Consider the following 26,975-nt stretch of genomic DNA (forward strand, 5'->3'; position numbering starts at 1 on the left):
CATTCATTCTTTACTTATATTGTATAATTTGCATTATGTAAGCTTACATAAATAGCAGCAGAAATACAGTGATGTTTTAAATAAATTGTTTCGTTCTTTGCTTTCGAAATTTACGAGGAGTAAATTTGAAAGTTGAGTAATAAATTTTGTAGACAGATGCCATTATAATCGAAGGAAACTTGAAATATTTAAAAAGTTGAAGAGAAGAATGCTTACAAACTCCCAACTAGTAACATTCATTTAAATATTAATTTGTAAAGGACTAAAATATTCGTGCAAGATGAATCTTGCAAATTATGAACCTACTCCCCCATGTAAACTCTTTCCTAAAATTTTCATGTTTTCCTGAAACTCGAGATAAAGGGATTTTCGTAAAGTTTTCATTATAAAGTCTGGTCCAGGCTAAGCAAACAAGCACGCGAAAAGATCATTATAAATCATAAATTTTAGAAACATTTCGTCCTTTTTAAAAAATCTTGTAGTGATTTTTTAACTTGATAATTTTGTAATAAATTTTAATTTAATAAAATTATTATTTAAATACTTCTTTACTGATCTATCTGTTCGTTCGTGCTTGATCTAGACTCGGTTTAAGTGATTGTCTGAAACACTCTGTACATCCACGTACGAGTAGTCCCCGATGTATACGGAACCTGCTTCGCAAAGTATCGTTTCCAAGAATAAATCGTCTCCAAGCACTGTATCCGTAAAGGAGAATCCGAGGTGGGAAACGAAAAAGAGGGAAGAGGAGGAGGCTCTTCGCGCGCGAGATATCAAGAAATTTATCCTCTGTGTCCCTCCCCTGAGGGAGGGATGGAGCGGCAAAATGTACCCGAAAGAATATAAAACCGCGGCGAAGCCGCGATTAATCTAACGGACACGCCGCCGTGTAATAAAAGAATTCGTAGTGGAAGCGGGACCTGTCGTATATCCTTATAAAGTTTTGCGGAAACGGAAATTTATCGTGCCAAGAAATTAAGAATTTATGATGCAGTCACGTGGAGCTATCAGTCCGTGGGGATCAGATCGCAAAATCCGCGAAATTGAACAACAATCGTGAATTCAGGCGGTCGTATGTTTGCAGTCGGGAATTTACGAGCGGACAGTTTTGGGAAAACAAGGATGTTTGCGCGAAATCCACGAAAACGAATATATCTGTATAACTGGAACAATAGATTTCACACGAACTGGGGCAAGGAAATTTTTTTTTTCCAAGTATGTGCCCCGGAAAAAAGGACATTCTTGTTTTGAAAATATATTTAATTTTAACATGGAAATTTTAAAGTGAGATTATATTGCGTTCATTAAAGAAAAGTATAATTGTTTGAATAATTGCTTACTTGAATGAAGTCTTTTTAATTATAATATTAATATATAATAATTTTATAATTCAATCAAGAAAAATATATTCTTAAGATTTAATTTTCTTGACTGGAAGAGAAATAATGTTAGATAGAAAATAACATTTTTAAATTAAAGATTATAATTTTCTTAAAGTAGAATTAAATAATTATGTATTCTTGAGGTGACAGTTACAATATTAAAATAAGACTATAATATTGTTAAAATTTAAAATTAAATTCTTCTAAAAATATTATAAATTGTTGCGTATATACGAAACAATGAACGCGTTAGTTTAAATATACAAGCTTTGATTCGACACATTTTTTTTCTGTATGACCGAAATTCACAACTATGTATTTAATAAATTTTCACGATATTAATGTAAAATTGTCATATGTAAATGTGACAATCTAATTTGACGTAGCAATCTCTCCGATCGATGATTCGAGCATCGTTATAAATTAGCCATGCGAGACGTCGCAAAGCGTATATTATCGTCACATCACGTTGTTATCAATGTTCGTCATGCCATATAATCACTCTTATTGCGCCAGTGTAACGTTGCGTATCGCCTTTCTTTGAAATCGTAATAAATGGCGCTCTCGAGAATTTTCATGCATTCCGCGGTTGCGTTTCCTGACTCGTTTCCTCGTAATTTCCTGTATCGCGAGGGACATGGGATGAACAACACACGATGACACATTGATTGAATCGCGCTTCCTATCGTGTGAATACGATCCACTAATGGTTGAGAAATTTTTTTCAAAAAGATTTAATATTTAATTTTTAATATTTGAAAGAATTGTGTTAAATAAAATTTCGAAATTTTTAATAGAATTTATTTTACATTTCATTTGTATTTATTTTCTAGCACAAATAACGGTAGGAGATGATATGTAGCTCTTGTGAAATTAATGTTAAATATAATTTTTCGTATTAATCTCTATTAGAGAGGAAGTAGTTCCACGAGCAATTTTGAACAGAAATTTCATATCATTCCTAGTCTATCTTTGCTTATCGAATCGAATCGGCACCGTGAATAACAAGCGTGTCGGCGAGCACGGCATAAATACGGTGTCGGAAAAGTTTCACCACGAGTGAAACCTTATGATTTTGTTGCACGCGCTTGCTTAGCTCGAGATCCAACGCTCGACCTCGTTCGATTAATTTGCCAATGTTTCGCACCCACGAGAGGCGCCCCGTCATTATATATCCCGGATGAACGGACAGTGTGGGCCGACATAAGCGAAATAAGCAGGAAATTAGAAATATATCCGCGTCATACCGTGCGCAAATATGGCCGCGGTGAGGGAATTGCATCACTGTAATGAGCGTGTGTGCGTTAGATGCATTTTTTGTGATACGAGACAACGCAGAAAAATGACGTGTATATCGACGACGAAGAAGAGAATGTAAATGATGGCCTTGTCGCAACTTTAACTTTGTCTCGTCGTCAATTCTACGCAATTGGATTAATTCATTAATTAATATTCTTTTATATTTATTTAATATTATTTTTATTATTTATTTATTATTTTTATTATTTATTTATTCACGAACAAATAAATATAGTGTAATTAACTCGTCAACAGGGTCTCTATTTCAATGTAAAAATATCATTTTTCAGTACGTGTGTCTGCACTGTATTTATTTTATATTTATATGTATATGAAATAATTAAATTAATTAATTAATCCAATTGTGTAGAACTTGTCAAAATTGTGTAAAATAAATCCATCACTTCCTTTTTTTAAAATCTTCATTTTTTTACTAAAATTAATAAAGAATATGTGCTGCATATTTAATACTTTGTTAAGACATTTGTTTATACAAGCACATAAATATATTCATAGTATATTTTAAACATAGAGTACACTTGGCTTGGCCGACTATTTGCAATATAAGAGCAAAATTATCACACAAAAAAAGATTTTTAAAGAAATTTCCAATAAAATTCCACAAGAATTCCTACACGGAAAAAAATAAGTGTCAAATCAAAACTTATATATACTTAAACTAACGCGTTCATTGTTTCGTATATACGCAATTTATAATTTTCTTAGAAGAATTTAATAATTTTAAATTTCAACATTATAGTTTTATTTTAATATTGTAATTGTCACCTCAAGAATATATAATTATTTAATTCTACTTTAAGAAAATTATAATCATTGATTTAAAGGTATTATTTTCTAACATTGTTTCTTTTCCATTCAAGAAAATTAAATCTTAAATCGTAAAAATATATTTTGCTGGATTAAACTATATAAAATAGCTTCATTCAAGTAAGCAATTATCTGAGCAATTATATTTGAAACAAGAATGTCCTTTTTTTCTATGCAGATTTTTCTAAAGAAATCCCTAAGAATTTCAGAATCTCCATGTTCTTTCAGGGAGTAGATACCCTGATCAATTTATATCCTCGCAAAATGTTAAAATATCACGAACCTAGCATTCGTAAAGTGTCACGAGCCATCCTTTTTTAAAGAGGCTACATTGAAACTCGATAAATACCTCCATCAAAACGCGACTCAACTGAACGTCGACTGAATTAATTTGTCGGCGATAAGCGGCAGGCGGTAGTCTGGTTCCTCTCGAGGAGGACGAGAGTGCTCTATAAATTTCGGGGTTCCTTTTGTCGCTTTCGGTACATCGGCCCCGAGAGAGCGGCTCTTAGGTCGTTCCAATTTCATCCCGAGCTCGATCTGCATCAAGCGAGCTCGAGAGGCAAACGTCGTTATGCACCCGAAGCGGGAAAGAATGATCAGCCTTGTTCTCCCCGCGGTGGAGTTCATTGGTATTCCGGATGCGAGCGATACGACGCGCGTTCCTACTGGCCGAGATCGGTGGCTACTCGCGCGCACCAAGACGAACCCTAACGATCGTAATTTTATAATAAATTGCCGACGCAAGCGTGTCTTTCGTCGCGACGAAACAAGCTCGCGCAATATCGTTTCCGAGAAAAAACGTCTTCTTATTTTTAATCTATTTTAATGCGGCGATTTTTAAGCGCGCGTAATTTAATCAAACGTCACTTGAAAATTCCATGTTAAGTTAGATTCCAAATTGAATTCAATTAAATTATTTATTACGTTAATTGAGCAACAATATGTTTAATTATTTCAAAGATTAGATATTAAATTTCATGTGCGATGATTAAATATTAAAGTCCGTAACATATATACAGAGTGTTTCTAAAGTGGCTATCTATCTTTGTGAAATTAGAGATATTTTAAAAAATCATTATACTGATATAATAATAATATACAAGAATTAAATTAGAAAAGTGTGAAAAATCATATCGTAAAATAAGCTCTACCAACAAGATTATAAATTAATAACAAATTTATGGACTTGATCCATACATGATAAAACCACGTAGAATTTAGTAAATAATTAAATCAGGTCCATAAAATATTTCACTTGTAAATATATATATTTTCATGTCTCTTAAAGTTATTTTTTCCAATTCCTATTATTTGACAAAATAGATAGTCACTTTAAAAAACAGGCTGTATTGTAACGACATTTCGATCACCTCGATCAAACAACAATCATGTTAACAAACTTATCGAGGATAAATCAATAGTTGATACAAGCTCGATTGAAATGTGAGTTTGAAATTAAAGGATTAAGCACATCTTGCATATTCCCAGCAGATATGCGTTGTAGGTGCAAACATGCAACACTCACCCGGTATCGCCGATGTAATCCAGCATGCGTATCTTCAGCATGTCGTATGCTGAATCGGTCGGCGGCCCGTCACATGTGCGAGACCTCCGGTCAGAGATCGGAATCGCCGATTCGTCGTCGATGGTGAAATAATCGCACGTCGCCAACGACCGATATTCCGGGCGAGTCTAACGCGATTTATCCAACGGTACCACGTCCCCGATGTCTCGAAACCAAGTCGCGCGCGCTTCACGAGAGTCACCACCTCGTACACAAGACGCACATTTATTCGATCACCTCTGATGTCTGCACAAGCCTGAATTTTTACCAGATGCTTGGTGTGAGGAAACGTAAGAAATATAAATATAGTTTGTAACACATTCAGATTCGTATTTGCTGGAGGTTCAATATTAATTCTAGTAAAATTAAATCGCGATGTTCATAAAATAAATAATATATAAAAAATTTATAGAAAAAGATGTGTGTTAAGGATTTCGATATAATAATAAATATCTATATTTTTTTATAGTACAGAGTGTCTCAAATCTTGCAAAGCAATTCTTTACTTTTTCAGATATTTTTGCTCAAAATTCTAGATGGAGAATTTTAAATAATTTTTTGGTCAATTCTTTCTGAAATAAATTATTTTTATTGCATGCCTTTTCTAATGTTTTTCACTCGTACAAAGGAAAAACATAATGTCACTGAAATGTTAGATTTGCAAGTGTATTGAAAAAACTGAATAATTATTTTTCGTAAGATAAAAATTGTTCACTTGCATATTCAATATTTTATTAAGAGACACATTAAATATATAAATAAAAATATAGATATTTTTAATACGTTTTAAACGTACAATTTTTGGCTTGTTGACTATTTACAATATAACAGCTAAATTATCAGAGAGAGAATTTTTTTTTAAGGTTCTCGAATTCTAATAAAATTCAATGATAATTTTAATTTTTTCAAGTACAAAAGAAACCCTTCAGAATTTCTGGTTTTCCATGTTTCTCCAGGAAGCAGACACCTTGTAGTAACTTGTTAATAATATTATCTCGCCAACACATACAGCCGTTCTTTTCCAAGAGGGGAGCACGTTCAACGCTATGTATACGACGTAAGTACCGGCAAATTAGGACATTAAACGCAATTAGAGCAACGTAATAGCCGTCGTGGCTCGTTAGCTAACGTAAATAATGATTTTATCGAGAAATTGGTTTCCCGGGGGAGAGGTAGATGTGAGATCTCTCGAGGGGAACGACGCTTCTCCGAGAACCGGCGCCGATCGAGTCGCAAGAACACGATCTTGGGGTGAATTCGCAACGCGCGCACATGTGTTTCGCGATTACACCCGCCGATCCCGTTATCGTTCGCGATCGATTAATTCCTCCGATTCCCGCGCTTCTTCGCAAGCGAGGTCACCGCGACACGGAAGAGAGAGATCCGCGGATATTTCTTTTTTTTATTTTTCATCTCGAGATCGTCTCGCGAGCAGGAAGCCCCGATATGTCCTCTCTCAATTAACGGCGTGTGTTCGCCTCGATTTCAAGACTCCTTTCAAATTATCCGTTATATTAATCTTATTCCAATTAATGTGCACTCATAATTTATATCTTCAGCTTATGCAAATTTCCGGCAAAAGTAGACTGAACTATTTACATATGCAAGTGGCTCTATTTCTTATTTACTTTCTTTTCGATATTTTATAATTAGAATAATTAGAATTTAAATTACAATTTAAAGAAATTTACATAATAAATAAAGACGTTCCAGATGTTCTACATCAAGACTACCGAGAGTATATTTTTCAAGTTATTGTGACAAATGATAATTCAAATCACGAAAGCGGTCTGCTTCCAAACCTGGACTGGTTCGAAAATATTCCTGTGGAATTTTTAGATATGCAGAAGCGATTCATGAAAAATTCAGCGGCTTCTTTCGACGAATAGACTCACGATCTTTAAAAGGATTCGTAAGCCCGTGACATCATCGGAAATCCGCATTGTCTTAAAAACAAATCAACTACCATAATTGTATCATATATTGTGGCGGAAATTTAAAAACGATCTTGAAATTAAAACGAATCATTGGCTCTCGGGGAACTAATTGTTTCCACCGTTCGCGTAATCCACGTGGGTCATTTGACATTTGATTTTCGTCCCAATTAAGTGCGGTTACTCTGTGTACCCGACAACAATTAAATTAAACAAAGTTCATTATTCATCGTCGACTTTCGCGGCTCGTGCGTAATTCACACCAAATATAACGATAATCCCTTCGATAACTTGCATTCGGGGGAAGCTTATGGACATATTATTACAACGAAACTTTTATAAGGATCTCAACTTATTAAAGGTAAGCCTTTCGTGCCTGAAACATACTTCGATTACCGATTCGACTAAGTTTCCTGGTAGGTATTGTTTCTATTTCTCCCCGTTTTTCTTCGCTAAAAGATCGATACGGATCGAGAGATCTTTCTCACGCGTGATCGACACTCCGAAAGAAGAGACGACGAGACGCGACAGCGGATCGAAGCGTCGAACAACTGTTTAACGAGCCCGCTCGTACTTGCATCGTCAGTGGCACTCGTTCTCCCACCCGCAACAGCCTCCTCCACCATCTCTTCTTCCTCCTCCATCGCTCCTCTCTTTGCTCGGGGGTCCTCCACCACCTCCGCCTTCCGCTCCTGACCGGGATCCTCGAGAGAAGGACTCGCGAACCACTCACTCGCGAGAGTGTCTCGCCAGTCTTTCTTGTTCGATAAGATGTTTGCGCTCTTTCAGGAGTCAATTGACACGCTTAGCAATTGACACTTTGAGTACAGTCGATTACCATCCATGGATGATAACGGTGCTTGTTTCCTTTTATCGAAATACTTGAGAAATCTCAGGCTTTTCCTGCATTGTTGAAATTCTTACAAATCTAATTATCTTATCAATTTTCAAATTTTTCTAGATTTTTATACTAGATTTTATAGCTTCATTTCTTTTTCATTTACCAAGATTTATCATCCATAGATTTTTATAATTATTTTATATTAATATGTCATAATATATGATATACAATTATATATTAATATATAATTATATATCATATAATTGATAATATTTATATATTTATTAATTTTTTCATAATGTTGTGGTAATATTGATAAAAATTAAACTTCTGAATAATTACATGAATATGATCGCCTCATCATCTATCCGGCACTTATAAAAAAAATCACCTCGGAGCTAAATAAATAAACAACTAAGTTATATCAAAATATATCAGGTTATATGAGATTCTTTAGTTTCGAATTTTCCAGGTCGGTTTTAGTTACTTCCGAGAAAATATCGATAGAGATCGCTTTGTTAAGGGATCTCTATTTGTTGTAAGAAAGATTAGCCTATAGAAAGGGTCAGATTAGGTTTAGGGTTAAGAACCCTCCGGTCTCTAGACGTCCTCCTCCACGTTGATGCCATTACTCCGCGCCAAGACCGATCATTTTCGACTGGGATAATAGCACGGGGAAGAGAACCTCGGGAACCCGACGGAAAATCACGAGACGAGTTACCGAACGTATATACTAATAGTATGCCCCGTTGTTTGACCGCGGAAGATCGCTCAATGCCCCGAGAGCCAAAGTGCATTATGAATTTTACAGCGTTCGACCGATCGCGCCGAATTTTTTACCGAGGTGAAAAACGCGCGAAAAAATATTTACAATATCGGAGAGAGATATAATAGCTAATGGGAATTTTTTTATTATAAAATTGTCGCGTGATAAAATTCAGAAACAAAACAAAAATAAGATTGTTCGCGACATGTGCGCCACGTTTATTCATTTATCATATATTTATATATGATTGTGTATATTACGATGCAAATATTTATTTGCGATAAATTCCCTCGAGAAACCGCACTATTTGATAAAGCCTCCGGGAAATTTCGAGCTTCCTCAAACGTGCAGGAAGCTCACTTTCCTTCCACGAAATGCCACGAACCCAGCCATCATTGTTCCACCCATATGATAAGATTGCTTCTTGAATGAAGTCATACATCTTTTACTCGCACCGTAATGAACCGGAAAGTCTTATGTATGAAGCGCCAGAAACGCCGATAAAGCTTCACCGATAGTTGCATAATAATAATCGTTCACAGATATCGTTCTCATATTCATAGGTCGTTAATAATAATATTTCGTTTGAAATTAATCCTTACTAGTAGTACAATTATAATTATAAATTATAAATAATATAATATATATAATAGTATATATATATATATAAATATAATATATAATAGTATAATATAATTGTGCGTAATAATCTATAAATAATAAATAATAATATATATATAAATGTTTAAATTATTTTCGAGCTTGTATATTTGACGCGATAACGTTATTAATTATGTCCTTTCGTATTTCAAAATTTATAAAATGTTTCCAACACGTAAAGGCACATTAATTAATTATAACATAAAAGAATATTAATATTATATTTTTTTAAATTTATTCGAAACATTTTTTGACGCTTAAAATTCCGAGATGACAATTCAGTCATCCCCTTCTGTTTTTCCTGGCCGGGGAAAAATAATCCCTTCACCGAGGATTCAATCGAGGAAGGCTCTCAGTGGAAGGGATACAACCCTCTGTGGAAGTAGTTAGGTCACAGAGTAGGGCATCCGGGTGCATCGCGAGTAGAATAGCCAATTACCGGCGCACGTCGCGCGCATTTCTTTCTCGAGCAATCCCGAACACCTCCTATTGTACCCGTCAAATTTAGCGGAATTATTTTACGCGACCCTCCACCGCCGCAGTCATTAGCGCGCGGTCATTAATCTTCGTTGGAAATCGATCGCACGCGTGACACGGCAGTACGTCAATTTGCATTCGGATTCTTGTCGCAGATACAAATGAGAAAGGCCTTCGAACGAACCCTTGATAACGAACCAACCGACTTGTCTCTCGGTCTCGAGACACGATAATCTGACGCGGGAGACATTTGCAAGCAATATTCAAAATAATTTTGCGACTAATTAGCCGAAAAATATGGAGGCTAATGATATAACGTTAAATGTTTTTTTAAATATTTAACGTATGTTGCCGAAAATTTCGAAGAAATGTGTTTATAAAAGCACGGAAAAATTATATGAATACAAAATTGAAGAGATAAAATTACGTTTCTTTATAATACTTTGTTTAATATAATTGGTTTTTTAATATTTTTTTAATTTCTCCCTCTCTCTTTTCCTCTCTCGAGACTCTAAGATATTACGAAGCGTGATGAGAATCTCGCCAACTCAATCTTACTGACAGGATAATCAAATACGGCAGAAATCCATTTATCGAAATAATATTGAACGTCAATATTTTACGGATATCCTCCATAAATTCACAAATACCGGTCTTCTTATAACTTTTAATCAAGTATAATCGTTTCAATTCCGTAAAAAAAGGGAGAAACCTAGAAATTTTAAAACACCACGTTATATCCGTTATTATCATTAATATTATACACAAATATAATAAAGCACTTGCTCCAAGTGAACGGATATCCTTTTTCTCTGATGAGAGAAAAATAATAATTTGCAGTAAAAATAATTGGCGGTGCGTTTCTATTAATACCGGGATCTCTCGGTTTATATTTATCGCTCGTCGAGCGATTTTACATAACGCGCCTCATTCATTCATCGTGACGGATAAGGATGGAAAGGGAGGAACGGGGGGAGGAGGGAAGCGCGCGCGCGAAGCCTTTAAAAAAGCCAGCTGACCCAGTTCCTGGTGTTCCGGTCGCGCAACGAACGAACGAACGGCAGCTCCGTTAGCTAATCGAAATAGCGGGGTCATCCCGCCGATCGAGGTAGCGCTGCGCGCCTCCTCTCCTCAAGGTCGTTTCCGTTCCTCTTCCGTTTGCCCTGCATTACCCTGCAGCGCCCGCTCTACTTGCCACCGCGATCGCATCATTCCCGGCACCTAGCGAATCTAATTTATTACTCAACGATCATCTCCGCTCGACGGTCGATCGACGATCGCCCGCTAGGTCGATGTAGGCTGGAATGAGGATGTCCTCTCTCTTTCTCTCTCTCTCTCTCTTTCTCTCTGGTATCTCTCCCTTTGACACTCCGCATAAATGATCCCCTTCGTTATGCAAGGCAAATATCACGGTATTTGATGGAACGGATTTTCTAAGCGAGAAATTGATGTAGAAAATTAGATGTAATATTTTATATTCATGTATATATTGGGGGATTATATTATTATAATAAATATGTAAAAAGTAAAATGATGTATATTGAAATTACGATATATAATTTCGATCTCATATTAATTCATATACAATATGTTTATTGTAATAATTGCATCATTACAATACTTACGTAAAATAATATTACATATATAATTTCAGTATACATCATATCATTTTACATTATTTTAATAACACAATTATCCACAATATATATACATATAAAGTTAATAATACACAACTGTACACATAAAATTATTCATGATTTGCAGGAAGACTTTCCAGGGAATCTCTATTCTCAAAAAATAAAAATTAAATCTACATTGACACAATGCCAAGTTATGCCAATTTTTATTTATTTATTTATTTGAACAAATTCCCATTTTCTCCAAAAAATTGCATTGTGTAAATTAAGAATAAATATGATATATATATTTAGTAAGATAAATAAGATAAAAGAGATGAAATACAAGAGTTTCAATAACGCTTGGAACCTTGTAACGACACCTATGTAAGCAATGTTGATCGTAGCCAATGGATTTCATTGAATCATACAAAAGGTATTTACTCGGCCTTCTAGAGAGATAATAATAACGCCGGAAACATATTCGACTCGAGATATACGCAGCACTGATGCATTAATAAACCACAATGGCGATCTCGTAATTGCTTTCTAACGACGACGTGAGCGGAGAGGGATTATTACCGGAGAGAAGTTTGCTTCGGGTCAGAAATTTCGAATCGCTTTCCAAATACGAAACGTAGTACATCCTCACCGGGTATATACGCGATAAGGCGAAAGAAGAGCTCATAGAGAGAGAGAGAGAGAGGAAGCGGGAGGAGGGATCGGGGGAGGAAAAAAGTAACGGGGTTAAGCACCCTACCTGTGGATCGCGCTGCTCCGGGCCTCCGGGGAGACGGTCGCGCGTCCCCGACACTCGGGCGGGGGCGCGGGGGCCTTGAGGAGGTCAGCGAACGACAGGTGATGGCTGTAATCGCGGCAGGTCCAGGTGTATCCGCGCTCGTCGCCGCCCTCCTTCGCTGACGAGCGTAGTTGTCGCCTGCCGGCGCCGCTGCCGAGGCCGTTGTCGGTCGTGGCACCGACCCCGCTGCCGCCACCCTCGGAGAGATGACGGGTCAAGGGTCGCCGCATGTCTCATTCAGATATCGCCGACGACTAGACGAGCGGTCGCGAGCACCGAAGACGATCCGCGATAGTCGCACTTGCGCGAAGTCAGCCGCGGATTGACAGGTGTCGACGCGGAGCCTCGCGCGATTCTTTCTCCTCTTTCGCGCGCGTAATCGAATCTTGCCTCGCGGAAAAAGGTCTCACTGACGGCACCGCGCGATCCGTGGGGCGCGCGAGCGCGCTCCTTTCTGCGATACCGGGAGAAGCAAGCGATCGCGATACCGGGACGCGCGAGAGGAGAGGAGAGACGAAGGACTACGCGCGGACGCGAGATGGACCGTCCTCCTCCCTCGCGCGCGCGTCACTGCGACGACCTTCGCGTCGCGCGGCTGCCGCCCCCCCGCGGAGATTCGCGGCTGGCTTGGCCGGTAAGGTGGGTCACGCGCTCCGCCGTGATAAACATTTAGGAACGATCTTCCTCCGGGCTCACGTTCGTATCGATTCATTTCAATGGTAATGAACGATCCATTTCGCATCGAGAGATACTATAGGTATGTAATATTTATTAATATGAAATGATTGTGAGGATCGATAAAAAAGGAATAGAATGAATAAAATAAAAATTAATTCAATTTTATTTATACAAATGAATTAATCTTTATTTTAGATTCGTTCTATTATCTCCCTTGATTTAAAGATTTATGTAAAAATTCGATTAAAAATTCAAATTTTCTCTTGTTACCATCAGTGCTTAACTTGGCTTGATGTTTCTTATTTGGGCCACAGTATTTTCTGAGGGCGCTGGCGTATGCTATATTTTTAAAGTCTATTTAATATTTTGTGAATACTTTCATTAATAGAATTATCTTAATCGATGTAATTTCCTGTATAATCTCATATACATCATATTCATTTGCACATATTTAATTTTTAGATACATTAATCGATTAAAATTAAATTAAATTTTACATATATTTTTCAATAAATTTTCACTTTTCTTTACTTTTGAATATCTCGTTAATTTTATTATCGTTTAAAAAATACTTGATATTAATAAAGAGAAAAAGAATTGTTAATTAAGGAAATTTTGGCGAATGAGCACCGACTCATTGAATCGTATGACATACTTAATTTTTATATCTAACAATTATTGATCATAATTGTATACAACAACTCTTTTTCATTCAGAATTATATTGTTATATTTTTCGATGCTACATATTTGAACAAACTAATGAAATTGTTTGAAAGGGAAAAACAACGGCAGACTGCGACACGAGTTAAAGCAAATATTTAATTTATTAGTGAATCTGCGCAATCATAAAATATATTCATGTAACGATCAACGAGATATAACATCGATAGAGCTCGGCGTTGAGAGAACGTGACGAGACAATCAACGGGGGAATCGGACGTAATCGCAGACACCCTAGAGGAAGTCGCGTAACTTCCTCGCGGATCCGAGGGGGAGAATAGGGCGAAGCGGGACGGGGAAGGGACGAGGAACGACAGGGAAGGGCAACGGGAGGGAAGGCGCACCTTGTTAACCGGATCTCACCATTTTTCTCTCGCTTGCGACGAAGCGCGGTGCTTCGCGAAAAAAACGGCACGTCTCGTCGTTTGCGTGTATACATGCTATATAAAAATAGAATCCACGGTGCGCAATTGGGGGTGTACGGTAACGTCATCGAACAATCGGGGGGAACGGGGAGAAACTCAACGGATCGCGGATGAATTACAGATCGAAAAATCAAACGTCAATCAGCTGTTCGCGGAGACGTTGTGACATTCGGTGACGTATATGGTTCGACTACGTTCAACATCACTATGGCAGACGTATACTCGACGCCCGTTGAATAACGAGCGTTTCCCGAGAGGGAAATCATCCTCCAAGCAACGAATCCATCTTCCCAATTACGAGGTTTACGCTAAGGAAGGACCGACCGATCGGTCGATTAATCGGCTAATTGCGATCGACGTTTCGCGAGTAACGTCGCATCCTCCTCGTCGAAACGCGAGCCCCTCCCCCTCCCTCCGAATCTCTTTAATCAATTCACTCATCCAAAAATAATATACGACGTTACTCGCGAGACATACGCGAGACATTCTGCTCTGCGTGCGGCTGCGTGTGCGACTCGGGCCGCGCCAAATTCCTGCGGGAGAGGGGGCGATAATCTAAATTAGATTGTAAGGATTACGCGGGCATCCCGACTAGAGTGAAACGAGAATGTTACGCGCGATATGGAATAATAATCGGATCCCTTTCGCGACTCCAAACTATTCAACGAAGTCGTCGAAGGGCGAGAAGATACGTATTGTAAATAAATGGCTTATTCGAGAAAGTATCTTCGAAAGGAAACCCCTACTCGCACCAGGATGCTACCTGGGCGCGGCCCAATTTACGACATCTACGCGGCGAATCGGGTCTCTAGGACTCGCCATTCGCGTAACGCACTATGATCGAGCTACGACATCGGCCGCGTTCCTACGATTTGTTAACGACTTGGCCGTGTATAAATATATATATATATATTTACGTATATATATATATAAATATCGCGACGCGCGAAGGGAACCAAGTAGAACCTCCTGTGCGCGTCTCACCGCTGTTGCAAGATATTAATTATTAATCTGAGATTGTTTAAGATACGGGTTCTTCTATCGACTCTTCCTTTCTTCCTTCCTCTCTCTTTCTCTCTCTCTCTGTTTCTCCCTCGCAGGCCCCGCGCTCGCGGTGGAGGATCTTAGCAGCCGACCTGGTGCAGCATCGATGCCAGCCGGAACACCCGCATCCAGGCGAACATACCGGTGGATGGCGAGCGGCAAACGGTGGCCCGCGTCGACGACGATGTCGACGAGGTCTTGCGTTGCTCCTGGGCAACGGACGGCGACGTCGCGTCCATGGATGCCGCGTCGCTGCTCTCCGACTTCCTCTGTTTCTGCTGCTGCTGTTGCTGCTGCGGGGAGTACTTCATGTCCGCTGTTGCGTGCGAGAGAAAAAATGATGAGGTGAGAGAAAGATTGGAGGAGAAGTGGTCATCGTATTCGCGTCAGAGATGGAACTTGGAGAACGAGAACGTTAACGTAATGTTTTATAGAAAGACGGTGAATGTCGGGAATATTTCAGTTCACTTCATCAGGGAAGAGAAACCTGATTCTTTGGGATATTATGTAGTCCCAGGTTGTTCTTCCCTGATGAAGTGAACTGATATGTCCACGAAACGTTGAAATGAAATGAAGAATTTACGCGGCTCAAATCCTAGAACCGCGGAAGCCAAACCTAATATCTCGTATATTTTTTCTACTTCTCTATATTTTTATTCATGTAAGACGTGATGTAAGACGTTGAATTCCACAGGCCCGCGAGCAATTATTTTTGATAAATCTCCAATTGCAATTATTCCGCGATAAACTTGGAAAAGCGAAGGGAGATCTTTTCGCGTAAATGCGGCATCAGTCTTGACTATGTTTATTCGCGTCTATTTGATCACGGTCGTCTCTAATGCACACACGAAGCAAAAAATAGAGTATATAATCTCGTTCTCAGGATGATATACAATCTTTAATTTCGAAGAGCAATAATTTTTTCAACAACACACTCAATTTTTATAAAATCTTAGCATTTCACTTTTTAATCAATCATATGCTTCATTGATTATCGTCTTCATCCACTCGCAAACGCGACTTTAATACCGCATGTTCGTCCCTATGTTGAAGAAATTTTCTTTCGAATTTTTTTATACGCATGTCGTGCGTGTCGAAAGAAACGCGAGTCAGCGTTGCTCCGTATATTATACGGCTCTGTTTATTATACTGTTACGAAACCGCTGTTTTCCAGGAGTGCGCAATCGCTAGGTGGGCGTCTCGGTTGGCGCACGCGTCTCTTTCGACCAGCTGATTCCCTAGACCTACTTTTCGTCCGATGATGTGCGGGCTGACATCATACATGACCTTTCTCGCTCTCGATACCGCCTTTTCCTTTTATTCGGTTTTTTACGAGCTGAAATACTAATTTTCGCTCCATCTGTTTATTTAAAAATTCATTAGTCAGCTGAGAAGCACGTGGTCTCTATCTTTCTCTTTCAATTTGCCTCTACAAATAATCGGCTAACTTTGATTAACGTTTACGAACATGGTTGCAAAAGTTATGATAAGCCTGTCTCTATCCATTAGTTTTTTGTGATGATTTTATCTGTTTATATCTTCTTTTCCTCTCTCTCTTTCTCTTCGTATACAACCGCCAGTCATCTGCATTACGCGATCGTGATGTCACGCATCTTTAATAGCAGTAAATGCACATTTCATCATACGCACCGTGCTAACTCGCAGCTGCAATTGTAATTAAGTATAATTTCGACCGATTCACGTTGACTTTCCACAGATACCGCACATTTCCCCACGCTTTTTCTTTCGTTCTTTCTTCTTTCAAATATACAAAGAGAAAAATTCGGAATACAGAGAAAGAAATACTCAAGGCTTTCGAGCTTTTCTATTTTAGGATAATCTGCTCTTAAAGATTTTTGTGAAAATTAACTACAATTTTTTTTGTTCATTAAGTTTTCTTTTAGAAAAAAAATTTCTCGTAGAGAAAAATTTTAATTTTTGAACATTCGATATTTGCCATTGATATTTTTCTTTTCATTTATCATAAATTGATTTCTGTTTAAATTAATTTTTTTCAAGAAATAATTACTTGTTTTACTTTGCAAAATAAATACATAAATCATCTGACATATTATCGCGAGCTCGTGTATTTGCGCGCATATATATATATATACGCATGTGCAATTGTGCATACACGCATGTCGACAGATTCCGTGTCCTAAATCTTGGTCGTTGCTCGAGGCCGTCCTTAGACCTGCACGCGCTACTTCATTGAATGAGCCTTACTTGATGGATATCAGCAACAAAGGTTAACGAGTCATTGGCCCAAGCAAAATATTAGTAAACGTTGTACATCTGCGTACATATTCGAAAATATCATCATGGATTTACACGTATTTTCATATCCTAATTGTGAAATTGAAGATTAATTTTTCACATTCAAGAAAGCAAATTTATAGCCATGCATAAAAACACTAATCAAAAAAATTATTTTCGCGTATATATCAAAATTCGAACATTATGTCAATTTCAATTCGCAATTAATATGACTGTGAAAATTATAAAATTAAATGTATTAATAATATTTTTTCGCTCACATACTTTAGAAAGAAGAAGGAAAGAAAAATAATAGATTTATATTTATGAATTATTTCGGTATCTCAATAACTTGATTATCCGATAAGTTTTTCTAATGGTTTTCGATACTTTAGAGAATAGAATTTATTTGAGAAAGAGAGAGAAAGAAACTAAGAATTCACGATCATCTCGAAGAGTCCAATCGTTTTCCGAAGCGTCCATCCTAGTCGTGTTGGTCGATTATCTTAAATCGCTAACAATAAACCTAAGTCTTCCCGCATAAATTATTGATTAATTGACAATCGATAAGCATGACAAGTATAACGACTTGAGAGAGCGAGTCAAGATATATCTAGAATATTAAAACCTTTTTCTAAATATTCGAGGGATTAGGATCGCGATAGACGTCTTTGCAATTTTTTTTGTTATAAACATCTGCAAAAATAACAATTATTAAAAAAAAATAAAATAAAATAAACATATTTTAATAGTTATAAAACATTTGTGCTTCAATTAATGTGCCATGATCGCCGATAACCATCGACATACTTAGACTTCGCTATGATGGTTTCAGGGATCAGATCAATAGTCGTTAAATGTCAAAGCCACGTTAAATCGATCTGTCAACCGTAGAATGCGAGAGTCGAATGTGATCTAGCCTAGTGAAAGACATTCGCGGAATAAATATATCATGGTGAGTAATGAAAAAAAATATCAAAGTCTACAAATGATCTCTCATACTATTCCATTACTATATTCTAGCTGTTCTAAATTGCCTCTAGATTAGCTTGATTCCGGAGTGAAACGGTTCTCCAAGTTCCCAAGGCAGAGTCGACGCGAATTTTCTAATCGTCACTCACCCGATCGACTCGTGTTTGGTCACTGCAGCTCGTTCGCCGAGCTCGGACGTCGATTCCTCTAACTGGTGAACGCGCGAGCTTCTACAGCGGTTCCGTGCGCGGCGCGTAGCGTTCTGCGGAACACGACGACGGGGTGCATCGAAACCGAGAGCAGGAGGGAACGGGAGAAGGGGGAGAGGAGAGGGAGGTGGCGAGGTGCCTCCTCTTCGTCGCGCAGCCTGCACGTCGACGCGATCGTTCGGACGGTGCACGACGATGGTGGGGTCGTTCCTCGTCTTCGTCTTCGTTGGTCGCGCATTCCACAGCGCCGGCGCTGCATCGACCCGGCACGCTTAGTGGTTTTTCGATGGTCTACGAAAAAGCTCCGACATCCATCGAACACGGCTGCCGAAACGCGAACCCCGCGAGGATTATTCGTGCCCCCCCTCTCCCTCGTTCATCCTTGAAATTTTTGAAATCTGCCCTACTTTCGTATATAATAAAATTCGCGTTTCGTTTGTTAACTTATCTTACACAAGTGCTATGACGGAGACTCCAAATCGACATCGTTAAGGTGTCCTTATTATTCAATTTCGATGTAATTTATTTTAACAAGCTTTGCGTACTTAAGACCACGTCTCTCGCAGATGTCTCGAATTAGGTAAAATTTGAAACACACGTAGAGACACTTTTTAAAGAAAGAAGACAGGTGTTTATAAATTTCTGAAATTTGTTTCGCGCATTTATTTTTATGAATATAGTCATATAATTATAAAAAAATATAGAACATTTTTTCCACCTTGCAAAGCAAATCATTTTTAGTATCACTCTCCAGAAAGGAAAGGTATTTATTCTCTTTTTTTTTTCAAGAATTTTCAAGTTTTTCATGTTTTTTCAGAAAATAGGTACCCTTTTCTTCGTTCAATTAAAAAGCGCTTAAGAAACTGACTAAAGAAACGTAAAAACCGTAAAACTTCATCCCCCTGGCTGCCTTGTTTGCTTTATGCAAACACGATTACCTTCTATATTTGCATAGTAATCTCATCTTACGTGATTCAGAATGTGTACATTATACTATATTTGCGACAAGAGTCATTCGGATAATCCCTAGATCACCGATTCGCTTGACACTGCAACTTTGACCGGTACCTCGAACATTTGTCAAAGGCAATTTCTCTCATTTTTATCTTCGTTATCTGACACGGGGTAAGAAACCGGTGTTCGCTCGGCAAACATAAAGCTATCCATCCCGATCGATACATCCGTTCTTGGACTTCTCTTCCTGTGTATGGAAAACCGCGCATGATTATGCATGAAACTCCGCGGTTACGTCTGCCATGAAATGCGGTCAGAATATTTGAATAAAGTCCTTAGATAACAATGCCTAAAACCAGTATAATATGTTTATAATATATGTCTTTTTTGATATTTAAATATTAATGCAAGAATATACAGAGAAAAAATAGCTATGTATAAAGCAGAGATATATATGTCTATATCACTATAAAATTGAGTTATTTTTAATTTAATTTTCATGTTTTTCGTGGAAAATAATAATTAATAATTTTAACTTTTAGTTTTAATATATTTCCCCCTCTCTTTCTAAGGCAATTTTAATAAAATTACCTCTTTTGTAGTTTTTAGTTTATATTAATTTATATATTCTGAGAAAATGTTAATTTGATTTTTTCAAATTTCTAACTAAATTTTAATAAATTTAATTTTTTAAATGTTTATATTATATTGGAGAAAATAATGTGATGATAAAACTGTCAATTAAACACACGTAGCTCTCAGTTTGATTAGGCTAATCTGAGGCTCGCGTGTTATCACGTGATATGAGAATCATATGACCATATTAGCGGAATCTGATTAAACAGCTTACATAGTGTGTTTTACAAACACCATGCAAACGTTACTAATGTACACAGCGGTAAGTGCGTTTATCTGTTCCGCCGGAATAATCTTTCATTGGAGGTGTGTCGTGCGCCTGTCGGGGGTAAAAATAGTTCAAGTTACCCTTTGACAAACGCTATATCGTAATTCCAGGTCAGCGAAACGCCCACAAAGAATAAAAAAAAGGATTATTCGTCATATAATTTTATATACGTGTTATAAATATATCAAAGAGTGGGAAGTATATTCATAAAATCCTCACAAGTATATGTGTTTAAAAATATATAAATATAACTAGTCTTAAATAATCACCAAGAAAATATAAATATCTCAATGTAAAGAAAATACAAAAATTTTGTTAAAAAATTAAATTATAAAAAAATTACTAAACTAATTACATGTAATTAATTTTATATAGCATACAAATTAAATTCTAACAATGCAAATGTTGTTTCCGATATATGAATTGATGAAAAAAACTAATTTTATACATTTTCAGCAAGGAACAAGAGAAAAGATTAAATTTTATAATTTATCATTTAAATCTAAATTTGTTGGAACTCTTAAATGTCTTTAAAAAATGTACTATTATAATATTTATTAATAAAATTTACTTTTTTTTCTTTTTTTCCCCCTTCAATAACTGACCACACAGATAAAATTTTTTGTCTAATACATGGGTATGTACAAAATCAATTTATAGCATACGTCAATTTTGCAAAAATATGCAAATAAGCAAACTCACCTATCGATATGCCATATCGAGGAGCAGGGGCTTTTCGGCGTAGACGGACTTTTGGGCGAGCTTATCGCATTCATGCCGATCGACGACGACTTCGACGACGACGAAAAACTCGATATTCCGCTTTCCGGCGAACGCGGCGATCGATTATCCTCGCCATCAGAAGTTCCCAGTTGCCAGGAATATCTCATCCTGGCACGAGGACTACCATGACTAGGACTCGAGCCACGCGAGCTCGACACGCTTTTCGGACTCTTGGGACTCTTAAATCCACTAGAACTAAAGATGTGGCCCAATCGTAGTCTCAAAGACGTCTTATCTTTCGGCCTTGCAACACTATTGCTGTCGATGCTCGAAAAAGCCCGATCGGGCGATTCTGATTTATTCGTCATAATTTTTGAGAACGATTTATTCAAGCACACTTTATGCAAACACACTTGTCAGATTAGAAATTTATCATCATATACGTATAAAGAATCAAGATAATTTCTCAATGTAAACCAAAACTCTGAAAAAAAACACAAGTTTGAAAAATAAGAATTAAAATAACAAATTATATGCAGTTAAATTAAGTCTGTTACAGTACTTTCTTCCCGATTGATTATCACAAATAATTAAAATTTTTCAAACGATTATCATTTACGCGTTAAATTCTATTATACTATTCGTAATATTCCGTAACACTATTCGAAATATTTAATTTTTATCTGAACCGCACAACGTGTTACATTAGAATGTTGCACAGAGAACAAGTGCTATCAAATTTTACCAAGAAACCAAGCAAAATTCTAAACAAGCCATAGACTTCCTGTCGGCGGCAACCGCATCCTTTCTGTTCAGCTTTTATCAATTTTAAAGTTCCTTAAATAAAGAGGAAATACTAATAATAATAAGATAAGGAAGGTGTAATATATAAAAGCGATAAAATGCTCGAACATTCAACATAGCAACACGGTGGTATTTGTTCAATCTAATCGATGTTTGAAAATCATAACATGTCAATGACAATTAATGCCTCATAAATACTTTAGTCCAACCGTTCAAAATAATTTGGCAAAGAGAACACAATTATAAATTTTCAATTGCCTAGTTTGTATTCTGTCTTTGATTTACAGATCAACACTCGCTGCATGACTCAATCGATATAATGAGAATAAATAGGGACGCGCGAATTCGCAGGATGCGAGAGGAATAGCTCAACCATTCGCATGGTTTCGCGTTCCTGAGAACATTTCTTCGATGAAGAAAAAGAGAAGAAGCAGGATTCAGCTAGCTGAATCCCGCTATCATATTAGTACATACTTGCCTACTTATATCAATAATAGAATAACAATTCATTACTAGTTGATCACGAACGCTTTGAATACCATCGAGTGGGGAGTCCATGAGATGAACACGAGTGAGATGAGTGGGAGGAGTGTGATGAGATGATAATCGTACTAATATCGCTCCACCATGCATGGCATTTCGCGCGTGCTTCCTCGCATTTGTCGCGATTTTTACAATTGGTGGCATGCACGCGGGGAGGAGAGGTAGGACACTTATTTCGTCGCTTGTTCAAGATAAGCAATAAGGTCACCCCGTTCCTGCGGTTTCTTTAATCCGGCAAACACCATTTTCGTGCCGGGAATGTACTTCTTTGGATTTTCCAGGTACTCGAATAGGGTATCCTTATTCCAAGTGATACCTGAAAAGTAGTTTTACGCACAAATTAAAATTGGATGCTCAAATTACATTAAAACATATTAAATAAATTATATCGTTAAATATATATGAGAAAAAATGAAATTTTGAATGCTAATTTCTAAGTTTATCGCTTTAATTATTATTTTAATAAATTACTAAGTCTGTACCTTTTGCTTTATTGGCATCGGTATATAGGTAACCCGCAGCTTGACCGGTTTTCCTACCTATGAGACCATGTAAATTAGGACCTACTTTGTGTTTGCCACCCGCTTCAACAGTATGGCACTGTGCGCATCTTTGGATGAAAAGCTAGAAAAACAAAATAGGCAATTGCGTGAGTACATTACCATTTAGGACTGTTATTGCATTATATTATTTATAGAATTGTCCTCCATCACACCATCATTCACTATTTACCATATCTATTATTTTAATATCGCTAACATATTATGTCACACTTGCAAAATATTTAATATAAATATAATTTAACACGTTACCTTCTTTCCTTTCTCTGGATCACCTGCCGGGACACCCATATTTGCTTAAAATTCTCTAATCTGAAAAAAAAAATTCAATTATTATCGAGAATTGTAATATTAAGAAAATAGAGAAACTAATCTTTATCATCTGTACATGTATAATTTATTAAATATTTTATTATTTTAATGTTTAATGTAAATTCCATTAAAAAGTTTACTTGTTTAATGAATGTATATACAAATGTATATGATAATAACATTAAAAATAAGAATAATATTAATAAGAAATACATAATTTTAATAAAATTAAAATTTGAATTAAAAATTAAATTTAAATAACCAAGATAGTCATCGATAACGACCTTTCAATCACAGATGCGATGATATGTACTTTCGTAAGAGCAATTTCGAAAAATTGGCGCCAGCAAGAGAATATTTGTTTCTACTAACAATTTGCTTTGCCAACGAATGCAAATGAAATACATAAGCATTGGTCAACAAAGAACGAAAATATACTCTAAACACTTCTAATTCAGATACAGATGATAAACAAATTTAATTTTAAATTTATTTAAAATATTCCATAAAATATTTATAAATCTTGAATCTCTTTCTTTCTCTCTCATCTTTATAATGTTTGACATGTAAATAGTTATATAACGACAGATTCTTTGTCTATTATATAATTTAAAATTCTAAATATATAATTGCTATATTAAAAATTTTATGTAATATTTCTCTCTCTCTCTGTTTCTTAAAATTTAATAAATTGTAATATTATTACATTGATTCAATATTTGTTCTTTTTTTGTTATGTAAGAAATTCAATTCTTTCGTCATACATGTCACACGTGTGTGACGTATCCGGAGGATTTTGATGACACGTCACGCTCATGGAACTTTAAAGCTTAAGCAATCATACTAATACCATCAAAATTACATTTAACAAACTGTTTTAAATCAAAGAAACTATTTGCAACACGTGGCATCAAACGTGATAAATGATATCACATGTCGTAACCAAGTTCATTCAAGATCGGGATGAATAAAAAATATGTATTATAAAAAGGGAGGGAGGGGATGTACAATCACGTGCGGTCAAGATCGAACTTTGAGCTCGATTTATCAAAATCGAATTACCTCATATCCGATTCTCTGTAAATCATCTGTACCATTGAAAGCAAAAAATATATAAAATCGCGATTACCGCCATTTCGATCAATCGATGATGACATTTCCACCCCCCCTAGGCCGCGGACAAGGAGTTGCACGATCCTAAAATCCGGTTGAAAGATTTGCTTCTAAGATTCCAATACTGGCTCAGGACCAGGGTTAGACGTGTTACGTAATTCGTTCTCGTCTCACGCGCTTGTATGGGGTCGGGAACGGGGCGACAAAAAGAACGAGAGAAAAAGATGCCGCGAATTTGTTCAAACTCTACCTTTCGTAAAAGCGCGTTTTCCGAAATCGCGTGAATCTGATTAGATAACACGATCGATCGGGATCGCGTTTCACTGACGCGAGCGAGCACGTGGTACCAGGTCATCGCGAGGACTAAAGTGACATCAATTCGGGAAAGCAAAGACGCTCGTCTATCTTCAATACGCACTGTGCGTGCACGCTTCCTGCGTATGTGCGTGCTCGTCCTACTCACCGAGCGTTCCTGTCACACGGGAAAATTGTAGCTCGTTCGACAGCGATGCCGATCGATCTAGAGTCCAGAGCCACTGGTCCACCACTGGCAAGTGCGAATTCGGGCTAATTCAATGGCTGACGCAACACCGCCGTACACGAGTGTACGTGTGTATGTTCGTGCATACGTACATGTCATTGGAAGGACGAACGCTAGATGGCGACGAGGAACTGGCCACCATAAAGTCACTAGATCAACAAAGTACCGCAATTTTAATCTCAATAAAATAAGACGGAGCAAAAATGGCGTCCGATAGTGCAGATAGTGCACACTTTGTGTAGCTATCTATACTCAAGGTTCTTAAATATACAGGTTCTTAAGCTGGCTTTCTCTGCAGTCTCATGGCAGATTATATGAGAAATCATACTTTAACACGAGATGCGGACAGCGGGAAAGCAGCGAGCAGCGACAGCGGACAGCGGCGGGAAGCGCAGCGGGAAGCTGACAGCGGAAGCGGGAAGCCGGACAGCGACGCGGGAAGCGGACAGCGTGAAGTACAGGCACAGCGGAGCGGGAAAGCGGGAAGCGGAACAGCGGAACGCGGGAAAGCGACGCCCGCGGAGCGGACAGCGGGAAGCGGAAAGCGGAAGGCGCCGATAACGACAGCGGGGAAGCGACAGCGGGCGTTCTGTTTATAGTTCTTCTCTTTATTATTTCGTGGTCGCAGACATCCGCGAGGAGAGGGACGCGGACAGCGGGAAAGCGGCGCGGACGAAGCGGGAAAGCGGACAGCCGGAAGTCGGCCAAGCGGGAAGTGGGACACGGACAGCGGAGAGGAAGCGGGCGTTCGGTTTGTCACAATCAGGAATTGTGCGACAGCTCTTTTAGCGTTTTTGCAATTTTCGGGAGAAGTCGGGTCATCTCACGCAACGCGATCTCAGCGGCAGCGGGCAAGCAGCAAGTACAGCGGGAACAGCGCAGAAGCGGACACAGCGGAAGCGGCGGGAAGCGGAAAGCAAGTCGGGAAGCGGACCGGCGGAAAGCGGACAGCGGTGAAGCGGAGCAAGCGGCACGAAGCGGCGAGCGGACAGACGCGGGACAGCGGAGCGGAACAGCGGGGGAGCGGAGCGGGACAGCGGACAGGCGGGACAAGCGCGGCGAGTGAGGGCAGCGGGAAGCGGACAGCGGGACAGCGGACAGCGGGAAGCTGACAAGCGGACAGTCAGCGGGAACTTGGGGACAGCGGACAGGACGGGAAGCGAAGCGGCACGCAGCGGAGAGCCGGACAGCGGAGCGGAAGCGGGAAGGGACAGCGGGAAGCGGACGGAAGCTGAACAGCGGGAATGTCCAGCGGAGGTGAAGCTCGTTTTGTTATTAACTTGTTCTTTCTATTTCTTGGGGTAAAATGAGCTCGACCGGCGCTCGAGAGCACGAGCGGACACAGCGGGATAATGAGGAAGCGGACGCAGCGGAAGCGGGACAGCGGAGGGGGAAGCGGACGCGGACAGCGGAGGAACGGGAAGCGGACAGCGGGAAGCCTGACAGCCGGGAACGCAGACGGGACGGAAGCTTGGAACGCAAAGCAGGACAGGGAAGCGGAAGCGGACCAGGGACGGGGAAGCGGGAACACGCGTGAACGGGCGGGAACGCCCCCTAAGCGGGAGCGAAGGACAGCGGACAGCGGACACAGCGGAGCGGAAGACGGACAGCAAGCGGACAGCGGGCGAAGGCGGAAGGACAGCGGAAGCGGAGCGAAGCGAGCGGGAAGCACGCGGGTACGACGCGGGAAGTTCCGCGGAACGAGAACAGCGGCAGGAGCGGGAAGCGGACAGACGGGTAGGAAGCGGAACGGAAGCGGGAAGCGCGCGGACGGCAGCGGGAAGTGACGTCGGTTCAGCGGGAAGCGGACAGCGTGAAGCTGCGTTTCTGTTTTTATTCTAATTTGTTCCCTTCTTTTTCTTATTTTTTTTTCTTTTTCAGAATGTGGGGTCTCTCAGCCGACATCAGCAGCAGCGGGCAGCGGGCTAGCAGCAGCAGTAGCAGCGGGAACCAGCAGCAGCAGCGGACAGCGGAACAGCGGCAGCGGAAGCGGACAGACAGCGGACAGCGGAAGCGACAGCGGGAACAGCGGACAGCGGGAAGCGG

The 26,975-nt window shown here is 38.8% G+C and overlaps 2 protein-coding genes across 4 annotated transcripts in view; both read right to left on the reverse strand.

Annotated features, from left to right (window-relative positions):
* The window catches only part of LOC105249042 (rap1 GTPase-activating protein 1), a 101,313-nt gene extending 79,522 nt beyond the window's left edge, over positions 1–21,791 (reverse strand). The window contains exon 1 of one of the 3 annotated variants that reach the window (XM_011254186.3): positions 21,036–21,791. In XM_011254186.3, coding sequence (XP_011252488.1) covers positions 21,036–21,424 — 389 coding nt within the window. In that variant the 5' untranslated portion in view covers positions 21,425–21,791. Of the gene's footprint in view, positions 1–5,037; positions 5,350–12,130; positions 12,765–21,035 lie in introns of those variants that run through there. The other 2 variants (XM_011254187.3, XM_025407115.1) reach the window with 2 other exon arrangements.
* Positions 21,792–22,103: 312 nt separating this feature from the next.
* Positions 22,104–25,055, reverse strand: LOC105249039 (cytochrome c-2). The gene is made up of 4 exons (XM_011254184.3): positions 24,852–25,055; positions 23,216–23,275; positions 22,886–23,027; positions 22,104–22,719 (listed from the first exon to the last, which is right to left on the reverse strand). Exons 2-4 carry the CDS (start codon positions 23,252–23,254, stop codon positions 22,574–22,576), a joined length of 327 nt encoding a protein of 108 aa, XP_011252486.1. The 5' UTR covers positions 23,255–23,275; positions 24,852–25,055; the 3' UTR covers positions 22,104–22,573.
* Between the last annotated feature and the right edge of the window lie 1,920 nt (positions 25,056–26,975).

Source organism: Camponotus floridanus, unplaced genomic scaffold (assembly GCF_003227725.1).
Source record: "Camponotus floridanus strain SB8 unplaced genomic scaffold, Cflo_v7.5 scaffold160, whole genome shotgun sequence".
Taxonomy (NCBI): Eukaryota; Metazoa; Arthropoda; class Insecta; order Hymenoptera; family Formicidae; genus Camponotus; species Camponotus floridanus.

Excerpts from the sequence above, each read along its gene's own strand:
- LOC105249039 (XM_011254184.3), bottom strand. The coding sequence starts at position 23,254 with ATGGGTGTCCCGGCAGGTGATCCAGAGAAAGGAAAGAAG. Across the intron at positions 23,028-23,215 it reads ATCCAGAGAAAGGAAAGAAG|CTTTTCATCCAAAGATGCGC; the intron begins GTAACGTGTTAA and ends TTGTTTTTCTAG. Across the intron at positions 22,720-22,885 it reads CGATGCCAATAAAGCAAAAG|GTATCACTTGGAATAAGGAT; the intron begins GTACAGACTTAG and ends ACTACTTTTCAG.